Source organism: Sinocyclocheilus anshuiensis, unplaced genomic scaffold (assembly GCF_001515605.1).
Source record: "Sinocyclocheilus anshuiensis isolate Anshui unplaced genomic scaffold, SAMN03320099.WGS_v1.1 scaffold857, whole genome shotgun sequence".
In the NCBI taxonomy this organism is placed as follows: domain Eukaryota; kingdom Metazoa; phylum Chordata; class Actinopteri; order Cypriniformes; family Cyprinidae; genus Sinocyclocheilus; species Sinocyclocheilus anshuiensis.
Genome location: NW_015558583.1, coordinates 68,430 through 80,571, shown reverse-complemented (window position 1 = coordinate 80,571; position 12,142 = coordinate 68,430). Strand labels below are relative to the sequence as shown.

General features: G+C 37.9%; 1 protein-coding gene across 1 annotated transcript in view; it reads right to left on the bottom strand.

The window, feature by feature from the left end:
* The window catches only part of LOC107679841 (deleted in autism protein 1 homolog), a 28,683-nt gene that overhangs the window by 9,122 nt on the left and 7,419 nt on the right, over positions 1-12,142 (bottom strand). The window contains exon 2 of the mRNA XM_016475536.1: positions 8,538-9,436. Coding sequence (XP_016331022.1) covers positions 8,538-9,191 — 654 coding nt within the window. The 5' untranslated portion in view covers positions 9,192-9,436. The remainder of the gene's footprint in view (positions 1-8,537; positions 9,437-12,142) is intronic.

Below are 12,142 nucleotides of genomic sequence, written 5' to 3'. Positions count from 1 at the left end.
GCGTCTCTCACATGTTCCGCCATGTGCTTCTCATCCGCGCTTATTTACATCAGAGTGCGCACACGTCTTTCAAGCAGCATACAGCTGTGTTGTGCATTTTGACCAGTTGATGGGAAAAGTATTCTTAAAATGTATTCAAAATTCGGAATAATTTGTAATATATAATTATTCACGGTATTTAGAAGTGCCCACGATAACAATATCGTGCATATCCATTACCGTGATATATCGCATTACCGAATACCGGCACAAGTCTAATCATATCACAATTTCCATCATTTAATAATTTATCACATTTTTCTTCCATTTTGTGCAGCCTTATCAAACATCACATTATGGTGCTTTGGAAGCATCGTCGTACACGTTGATTGACAGCAAGGCAGCTGCCTCAGGTTTCCAACACAGTCAAAACATTGGAAAGCAGATTTTGCCTGCCTTATGAAGCTGCAAAAGGTTGATACAACTTCTGGCAAACTAGAAAAAACTGCTTTTCTTAGCTTCAGGAAGTGGGATGAATCATTTAGAGCATTCTAAGGGGACACACATCTGTTAGTTTTAACATGTTTTCAGCAGGGGAAGGAACAGCAAGCGTGGGTGAAGATCACACTTAATCGCTTCTATGGATTAGGAGCCAATTCATTAGCAGAATCCACAGCAAACTAATGACATTTCATTATGTTGACCGAACTGCTGCAGAGGTTGCAGGGCAAAAGGGGGCTAAACTGTATGTTGCTAATCAAATTGAGCGGCTCGCTCTCCGGAGAGAGATCAGATTGCCTTTATCACCTAGAATGCTTGAGGTGTGGCAGATGGAGTGAATGATGGGAGGTGAGAACGGATATTGGCTGCTCACACAGAGATGTCCTTTTGTTTGCCCAGGCCTTCGACAAGCTGGGTCAATCGCAAAAGAAATTGGAATAGATTAGCAGGGTCTAAAAATCAATGCCAGGCTGAAGGGTGCAAAAAAAGAAAGCTGTCAAGGACTCTTATTGGTGTGAATGAGTACACAAGGAAAGGAAAAAATAGGGGTATGTGGTGTAAATTGTCTACGATAATATTGCAATTATTGTTTTAACGACATTTTTGTGTATGTCACTTTCACTGTTTTTGACAAAACATGGTGAAATGATTTCAGGGTGTGTATCAGTACTTGTTGAACATTTCCAGCACATTTTTAACAATACTGTAATAATAACGATAACAGTGATCATTTTGGTCACTATAATTATATGAAATTTTCATACCATTTCATCTCTACTTAATGCCCCCAAACTTCAAGATATACAGGGCCATTCCCCCCTGAGTTTTGCCTTAGATTTACACCAAATGACAAAGCAAGAGTGCTGTTTTCCCCAGAAATCAACAAGGTTACAAATGTCACATTGATTTAATAAAACATCTCAATAAAGGATGAGTTAACAATTACATTTTTAAAAATTTTGCTTTTGTCAACAAAAAATTTCTAATAAGGGTGCTCCGATCAGGATTTTTGGAGCCAATCACCCGATCGTCGATCACAGGAAGCAGTAGCTGCCGATATGATTACCTATAACAATCTTTTTGAAGCCTTCTTTTTATCATATATAATTATTTATATTGATGCTCCAATCAGGATTTTTACAGACATTCATTCAGGACTTGAATTTCATTTTTGAAAATGGGGGGAATTCCCCTCTTAGGTGACTCTTGTGTCTTTAGATTTTTTAACCCTCTGGGGTCGACAAACGCGCCGGCGCGTTTTGTTGCATTTTTTTTGAAAGCCCCTAAAGGAACTTAAATTACTCCGTCAGTTTTGATCGTACAGATAAGACCAATACATCAATCGAATCTGTAAATGGTCTATTTTTATTTGTATACACACTAATCACAGATCAGATTTCATTTCTCCAGTGAGGAGAGTGAGTCGAGCTGAACAAGAAGAGTGGGGTGAGACAGACAAGACGATCGCGGATGATTTGGTTTCGAAACTAGATGCAAAGTTTCGAAAGCGAGCATGGTGTATTTTTATTTGTTTTGTTAATAAACGTTCTATGTTGTATATATAGGCTAAAGTGAGTTTGACGTTGTATTTTGTTGTTCAAGCAATTGACGCCGAACTGCCGCTAATTCAAAAGTGAAAGTAAAATGCGCACGGCGCTTTAAGCTATTTAAAAGCGAAGGAAAGCGAGGAAAAGAGGGAAAATTCAAACGAACTAAAAACGAACAATTGCTTTACTCCGAATTGCCGCTATTTGAAAGTGAAAATAAAATGGGCACACTGCTTTTACAAGCTATTTAAAAGCGAAGGAAAGCGAGGAAAAGAGGGAACGCCCCCGCGGTGATACCGGTATTACCGGTGTTGTCACACGTCGATTAACCGGTGGGAAAATTTCCTCACCGTCACAACCCTAATACACACATAATAACAACAAAACTGTGTGCTTTTGTAAAATAAAGAAAACAAACAGGGTGCGCTGTCTGCCGCCTTTGTCTCTGTGATCTTCATTCAGAAACGCGTCACTAAAAAGAATAAACTCAGCGAATACTCCACACAAAGACATGAGAGATATATCTATAGAAAGCTTGACATGTCTACTTTTAAACAAAGCAAGTCTTATCGAAAACAAACATTCTGTGACAAAGTAATCCATATGAAACCAACACAATGTCCAGTCTTTCCCGTCTGACTTCATTATCTCTAATTAGATCATGCCCACGGGCTGCTTTCGCTTTTGATATTACAATAGTCCACATGAGACACGCGGCATGTAAACGCCCACATCACAGCAAATAAAGCAGCAAGACTTTTCCTCAAGTTCATCTCGGCTACTTTTCATTTCTGGAAGAAGATGCGCTGAGAGGAATAAGACAGAATTTACCTCAGAAAAAAGACGCGTTGAGAGAAATAAGACAGAATTTACATCAAAAAACGTTTACACTTTACACTAGAGTAATGGCTGATGGGAATTCAGCTTTGCATCGCAGAAATAAATTATATTTTAAAGTATATTAAAATAGAAACCATTTTTTTATATTGTAATAACATTTTGCAAGATTACTGTTTTTTTCTGTATTTTTTATCAAATAAATGCAAGCCTTGATGAGCATAAGAGACTTCTTTAAAAAACATAAGTCTTACTGATCCCAAACTTTTGAGCGGTAGTGTATGTGCATGAATGATACTACAAAGTCATGTTGTTTTTTTGTTAGGAGTAGGCAAAATTAGTATTAGTGACTGCCAATACATGTACAGTATGTCAGTGTGTATGAAATACTGTATGGCACTCATTGCTTTGAAAAGTTTAATGCTTACAGCTTGATACATGTAATGTTTAGCCTAACTTTTCTTAAGCTTTTTTGTTATTCAGATATTTTGCAGAGTAGCCTAATTCTATTTGTTAACCAAATAAGGTTACCTTTTTTTATTTAAATGTTTAAGTATTACAGTTGTTTTAAAGCTAAAAGGCTAAACTAGTCCATGTTTGACTCTAATTGAAAGACTAAATATTTGTATTTCTATTGTCTATGCATGAAGGGATTTTAAGATGTAATTAACGATTAGAGTAATTAAGTTACTTGTTGAATAATTAAATTACTTTTCAGACAGAGTAATTAGAAAAGTAATTTAAATACAATATTGATGTTGTAATTAGTAATTAATTCTTTTTTGAAAGTTACTTACCCAACACTTGTTGCAGCTGAGGTTGCGCTACGCGTTTTGATGGGTTGAAACTTAAATGTCTGACAGACCAGGTAAAGCTGTTTTTGATGTAATTACTTTAAATACAATATTGATGTTGTAATTAGTAATTAATTCTTTTTTGAAAGTTACTTACCCAACACTTGTTGCAGCTGAGGTTGCGCTACGCGTTTTGATGGGTTGAAACTTAAATGTCTGACAGACCAGGTAAAGCTGTTTTTGATGTAACTTTTCAAACATGAATATAAGTCATTTAATGAACTGGAACAGCCTACTGGAAGCAGTTTTCTTCCCACAGATTCCCATTAGCTGCGCTTGCTGCTCATGTCACGTCCTAAAACCTTTACTAAATGTTTTTGAAGAATTTATGATTGTAAAAGACTGACATGACATTGAATGAAAAAAAAAAATTGTATATTAACTATTCTTGTCCTATATATAAAACAGATTTTAGAGTGCATTTTTATTATTTAAAATAAAAAATCTTTAATAGGTTGACTAACCCAGCCAGGGCAGGACTTAGGGCTTGAGGTTATGTTTGGGCCCTACCTATACTCTACAAATACCCTCAACTAGAAAATCATTATGGAGTAACACAAAATACACAAAAAAATAAAATATGCTTTGAGGTTCATATATAGTACAATTAATATGCAACATGTCTACCCTAGTCAAAGTTTAGATGTAATATTAAATAGTCATTATAATACGATAAACAGGATGTGTTCTCTCAGTTGAGAGATCAAAACCCTCAAATTACACGGAGCAAAAAAAGATAGATGTATTAGTATTATAAAAATGTATTGTCATAGCCTATATGTGTCCTCTTACATCAGATTCTTAAATTTACTCAAATTCAATCTGAATAAAAACACGCTGCCTATTAACAATCAAATTCAATCAAATCAAATCACTATCAAAAAAATCCATAAATAGATTCTGCATAAATTATGTTAAGTTTAAATATAACATTTCAATGTAGAAATTAGTGTTGTCACGGTACCAAAATTTCAGTATTCGGTACCAATACCAGTGAAAATCCACGATTCTCTGTACCGATTTCGGTACCAAAGCAAAACATGCTAATTATACATTCTCTAACATGCATATTTTAGATTCACAATTCATTTAAAAGCCTCCGGTGTGTAAAAATAGTAAATATCATCATGCTTGGAAAATCTATTTGTGGTGGTCAGTTTTGATATTGTGGTGGGCCGCCAAAAAAAAAAAAATCAATGCATGGGAAACACAAGATCTAAATGTTAAAAATTTTAATTAAACCTATCCGCTTGAACTCTTTCATTTGATCTGGGTGTCTGTCTTTAAAGTGTTTTGTTAGTTTGGTGTGTTTCCTCGTTTTGATGTCGCCACGTCTCAGTGCTTTTATGAAGAGAGCGCATCTGCACACCTTTCGGATAGCGCATCAAGAACCATTTTTACCGGGTACTCGGTACCACCGATACTTAAAAAAACCTGGTACCGTAACATTTTCATTTTTTTTGTACCGACTTGGTACCGAAGTACCGGGTCTTTTGACAACACTAATAAAAATATTAAATGATTGCAAAAATGAAATAATAAACGACTTTTTTAAATGTGAAACTACAACAGGCAGTAGGCGGCAGCAAGTGACTGTCTTAAAACTTAAATCAACCAATTTGTTTAACTTCACAAATGACTGTACTTATAGCCTGATTGAATCATTTACTGGTCAGTGTAACGCTGAGGAACTAAACACTGTGTTGCTCGGAGATGCAGCGGTTCTGCTGTTTGTTCTATTTTGACAGAGTAAAACGGAATTTTGTGTCAGAAAGTTAGTCATTAACTTGTTGTTTATTGTACATTTACGATCATGCAGATATTCAGAAAAACAGGACTCTTGTTTGTGTGATAGGCTAATGCCTATATCATAGGCATGTGTTATAAAAACAGAAAATCATTAAATGGCCTTTTTTTTTTTCATTTTGATTACATTTCTGTCCCATTATGTGTGATGGCAATCAGACAGGAGAGAGCGCTCAAAACTCCACAGATTGCATAATTTAGTGGAACATTAATATAATACAGAATCATCCTCTGTAAAGAAATGAGGCGTGAACATATGAGAATTTATCAGTATCTTTCTAAATATGTGCTCTTTTGGGCTAAAGGCTTAATGGAGCTGTTTAAAGTAGCCATATGTTCACAAATTAATCAGCGCAGTCGCGATTCAGTACGTATGTCCTTCTACTATGTGAAATAATCATAACTAGCCTACCAGTTTATGCTGTTTGATTATGGCCTCAAAGGTAGTAGTTGGAAGCTGCCCCAGCTGGCCGTTTAGCCCTTGTGTGTGCAGTGGAAATGCGGCTAATCATTTCTGACTGGTATATAACCGAACAAATCAAACAAACATAAACGGGCAAAAGCGGGGCCCATGGGCTGCAGCCCAGTCAGGCCCAATGGTAAGTCCGGCCATGAACCCAGCACTACGTCAAAAAAAAAAAAAACAGCAAATGGGTTAATGTATAAAACCCAACAAGCTGGGTTAAAATAACCATAGCATGTGTTCTGTCCAATATTTACCCAGCTCTGGGTTGCCAAATAACCCAGCACCCAACACTTTTACTGTCATTACAAATGATGAATCTCCTCACACACCTACCCAGCACTGGGTCAGTGTAACCCAATGTTGGGTAAACTGTGCCAAACCAGTTAAAATTGGATACATTTGTCAGTGGTCATTTTTTCGTATTTTATGTCCTGAGAGAAAACTTGACTGACGGGAAACTTCCTGAATGAATTTAAGGTATGTATTACATTGTAATCCCATCAAATTATTACTGTGTAAATAATAAAACATCTGTAATCTCACATTTTTCCAATTATTTTTTATTATTATAATTTTTTTTAAATGTATGTCCCAGCTAACGTCTGCGTGTAATGCTAGCCTTCTACAAACGTAGCATTCACCGGATCTACACTCAAAGTGAACAATGCGCTGGCACCACCGTGGACGTTTGACCTCCAGCCAAATGAATGCATGACCAGTGCTGAAACACGACGCAACTTTGCTGTTATATGCAACAAAGTTTCTGTGCACTCCACTGACTACAACAGGAGCGCTATTGATCTAGTGCACCATTGTTACAGGTGTGGTTGCGCTATGCGTTTGACGGGTTGAAACTTAAATGTCTGACAGACAAAATGGCACAAGGTAAACCTGTTTTTAATGTAACTTTTCAAACATGAATATAAGAAAAGTCATGATTGTAAGTCATTTAATGAACTGGAACAGCCTAATGATAGCAGTTTTCTTCCCCCAGATTCCCATTGGCTACTCTTGCTGCTCCTGTCATGTCCTAAAACATTTACAGAATGTTTTTGAAGATTGTATGATTGTAAAAGACTGTATATGAAGTATGTATATGAACTGTATATATATATATATATATATATATATATATACAGATTTTAGAGTGCATTTTTATTATTTAAAATGAAGAAAAAAAAATCTTCAATAGGTTAACTGACACAGCACTGTCAAAAAACAATGTAAAACAAAACAACAAATGGGTTAATGTATAAAACTCAACAAGCTGGGTCAAAATAACCCAGCATGCTGTTTGTTCAATATTTACCCAGTGCTGGGTTGCCAAATAACCCAGAAATTGTTATTTTTAATGCAGCATTTTTTAGAGTGTATTAAAATTATTAAATGGATGCCACCTTATTGGGACAATAAAGCCAACGTCACACCTACCCATAGCCCTGATATACTTCATTATCAAACACTCGTCATGCACATTATTTCCACTTTTCAAAAATGTTCTTAATTGAAAGTAAATGCGTTTCCGATCTGATATGCGATAGGAAAATTGAGAAGAGTGAGTTCGGCAAAAGGCAGATTTGAACTCGGATCGATTGCATCAAAAGGTACTTCTATATGCCTTACTCCCTATGCCACTACAGCTGTTACATGGCGGGTGTCAGTTTTAATTTTGTGTGGCCCAACCAGACATTAGTGTAAGTAACCTATATGTCAACAAGGCAGTCTATTTGCACAGTGTAAACAGACACTCCATTATAGAAAGGGCACAGTGAAATGGCCTGATATTTAATGTACTGCCCCATAGAAACGTCCAAGGGTTCATAAAAATATATTAGATATCAAAATTTGTATTTCATTAGACCATGCATTAAATCCCTCCGCTTGTTTCTGTTGTGTTGTGCCAATTTTGTTGCGTCGTTTACATTTTGTTGTGTTGTGCACTACTGGGCCACCATAAATATAAGTTCTTGATTGGAAAAGTTAATTTCTGTCACTGCTGTGAACTAACCACCACAGAGAATTTGAAGAATATGAAAATATTCAAAAGCCAGCTGTCCACCACAGGTCTAAACCAGCCAAGGTACCAGTACAAAAACCCTCAAGACTTCATCTAACTATCACTATTGACGAAATCCCAGAACATATAAAGATATATTTTTTCGTCAATATTACACGCCCTTAAGTGGAAAATGTTTAACATACTAAAAACATGTTTTGGACAAAACAACTTTCGGAACTATATGCCACCTCTGTGTTTTTAAACTTTGCATATGGAATAACAAATGCCCATGATTTATGTCTGAATGAATTCTTCAGGACAAGCACGCTGTTGCCCAAAGCAGAGACATCTCTAAGTGACCACCAACAGACACAAAGTATCTATTATTTACACAGCCTTGTGCAGAACTTTAAAATATGCAAAGATGCACCGTTAATCCCTTTAACTTCCAAGCGGGCATCAGACACAGTGCTTCAGCATCAAAAGAAAGGTTCAGCAACTTGAAAATGCATTTAAAGAAGATATTTTATCGGCTAGTGTGTGGATACCTGCAGCACAAGAGGCTCAGGGTTGAACGCCAACGTCATCAGCAGCTGCATTCGTTCCGTGTCCTTAAGGTTCTTCAGCAGGAAGCTGCCAGAGTCCTTGGTCTCCGCGTACCTCCTGACCACACGGTCAAGAAGCCTCTGCGAGGGGCAGTGCACCAGATCCGACCAGCCCTCCACCACCTCTGGGGTCAGCAGCCTTACGTCCCCATTAAGTCGGGCGAACTCCGTTTTGTACATACCCTGAATGAGATCACAGCGAGGTCTTCCAGTGGCCCGTTTGCAGATCTTCTGATCGATCTCTGCGAGCTCTTGGTTGGAGCCCAGGCGTTTGAGCACGACCCTGCGCGTTCCTTCCCTGGGTTCTCCATATTGAGCAAAATAAACATTCTTTACATTGAAAAAGTCTAGGAAGCGCAGGCGACCCCACATCTCGAAGGTCACCTGGCTGTTCATGAACTTGCGGCACCAGCTAGTGCCGAAGCAGGCCGGACACTTGTTGAGGCCGATGAATCGCCGGTCGGTGAGCTCGTTCCTCTGGAAAGAGGCTAAAAGGTTGTGAGTGTTCATCAGCAGGATAACAAATAGAGCTATGATGAAGAGGAACTTGCCGCACCGGTAGACGCGGCCAAATTTGAGTGACAGTATCCGCAGCATGCTGATTGGCAGCAGCGCACTGAGAGTGAGTGCAGTTGATCTTTGTCAATGCGGCTGTTCCATCATTGCTATGTGTAATATCATCATCTCCATCAAGTTCACATTAGTTAGAGTTCTCCATAGTGGCAGCAGTGTTGCCTGGTAAGCTCATCGGTTTCAAGAACCCCTCTCACCATGTTTTACAGAAGGGCTTTCTGGTTTTACGTCGAGTTGGCATTAAGCTGCCACATCAGGAATCCCTCTACCTGAAACAGATAAAGGAAATCAGATTAATAAAACCATACAATGAATTTGTAAGTGTAATAATGACATTATCAACAAAGCCGTTGTATAAGCTTCTTTCACACAGTTGGCATTTCAGAGGTATCTGCATGGATAATTCACCCCAAAATTGTATTCATGTCATCATTTACTCACCCTCATGTTTTCCAAACCTTTATAATGTTAATTCTTCCTTGGAACACAAAAGAAGATATTTTGAAGAACATTGGCAACCAACCAACCAAAAAAAAACAAAAAAAAAAACAGGTTTGAACACCATGATGGTGAGTAAATGTAGACAATTTTCATTTTTCTGTGAACTATCCCTTTAAGAGAACCGATTGTACCAAGATTTAAAAAAAAAAATACATAAATAAATAATGGGGAAAATAGATTAACAATCAATCTTCATGTTAGTATTGTGTCAGTTTGTATGCGGTAACATAATATAGCCAAACCTCAGCCTAGTGAGGATGGCAACAGGAAGTGGCAGTTGTTAAAATATTTAAATGTCAATGCTCACTCTATAACAGTGTTTAATGTGACTTATTAATGCTTCAAATCCAATGATGTATGTTTCAAAGCATTTAACTTCAGCAGAGGGCTTAGACAAAGACAGCATTACACAGAGAGAGGCATTTATGAAGTAAGCAGCATGTTAAAATATATTCAAATTTGTTAGCCAATTAGAATAGTTCACACAAACATTAATAACACAAAAATATATAATTAATAAGAGTTGATAAGAGGCTGAAAAATTTAATTGATGTAAAGCAGAGACTGTTGCTCAAAGAGAAGAATCTTTCCAGATGAATGTGGGATAAGGCTTCTATAAAAATGTAGGCATGGTTTTGTTCATCATCTTTAACCTCATAAAAGATACAGCATAACCAATAAAATCACTGCTTAGTATGCAAGTGAGTGCATTTAGCATCACTGATCTTTTTTAATAAATTCAGTTAAATGAGTGCATAAAAGGAACCAGCAAATCACACCTGTGCGATCTTTTAAAATATTCTCAACAATGAGAAAATATGTCAACTATGGCAATAATGTAAAATCCTACAGTAGGGGTGGACGCTATACCGGTATGAAAGTGAGTACCGGTATTATGTTGTTCCATGTTCAAATTTTGCATTTATATTATTTTGTTCAATTTGGTACGCTTTGCAAATTTGAACACAAATGACGATAAAGAGTCAAGGATGAACGTTTTTGTCCTCTTTGTGCAACGCATAGACTGTAAAGGTGCAACGCCGTACTACACAGGCATTAGTAATCATACGCAGAGCATCGTAACAGGCCACATTACTAGAGCACAAATCGCCTAACGTACTCCAGTGGTTCCCAAACTGAGGGATATGTACAGTCAGCAGATTATTTTGCAAAAGAAACCTCTGCAGGGTGATAAAGACTACACTGCGTAATTTCCAGCTTATCATGCGGCCACTTGCCTGATAAGTAAATAATTGAACAAAATATTAATTTGACATTTTAATTACCTCAACATGACTCGCAGTACCCGCTTGGGTGCTCCGTTATCAGTTGTAGAAGTTGTGGTTGTATCAATAACAGACCACTAAATGGCACGATTGAAGAATCAGAGTTGTATTGCAGGGAGCCATGTAGAGAGATATAAATGAGCGATGCATGGTTCTGCTCTAAGCATGTAAGGGTGCTTTCACACTTGGTTCGCTTGCCTGGTCCGAACCAGAGTTCGATTGCTCCCCACTCCCCCTGCCCCCGCTGGACTGCGTTCATATTATTTTATTTGGGTCCGAACCGCGGTTCGTTTGCGTCATCAAGTCAGCAGCTGTTTACCCAGTTGCTTAGTAACGACGGCGCAGGAGAAGGCGGCAAATGCACAACATTGCTCTCTGCACTTTTATATATTTACGTTTTTGAACTGTTCGTTTTGTTTACAAAGCTTCGGTACATAACGGCACTTATGTCTGTCTTACGAATGTACTGTAAATGCTCTAAAGAACGCTGAAGGCGAACATAAATTAGATGTACAGCTCTCTGTTTGCAGCGTGTCAGTCACGCTCGTCAGGAAAGTGAGTGAAACACACACACAAACACACATTTTTATCAAATAATACGTCATTAATAGCGGTTCACTTCTGCGATTTGGTACGATTGTGTTCACATCAGCAGCAAACCGTACCGGATTTCACATGAACCGTACCCCAGACCACCATATTTAAGCGGAATCGGGTACGCACCCGAGTTCGGAAGACAGCGTTCACATCATCCAAACGAACTGTCCCGTTGTTTTGGAACCTGACGCGTTTCCCCCCTTAGCTCGGTTCGTTTGGGCATATGTGAACACGGCAATCGCGCCCGGATCCACGCCAAAACAATCGGTCCGAGATCGCCTGAACGAGGTGGTTTTGGCTCGGTTGAAAACTAACTCTGGAGCTGTTCGGTTGTAGTGAGAAAGCAATCCGATCCAACGGACCAACAAACCAGGCTATATCACAATGTATAATGGGTAACTACGTAAATTCCGTGAAAAGCATTAGCTTTGTTGTGTTGCTAATACTTCAAAATTAACCTGTGAATGTCTGTGGGTGAGCATGTCTTCGCCATTCAAAATAAAAAAGCACACTTTTTCATTTTATAATGCCGTCTTATTGCTCTTCTTCCTAGTAGGTGCATTTTAAAAATGTTTTCCCGATGAATCCTAG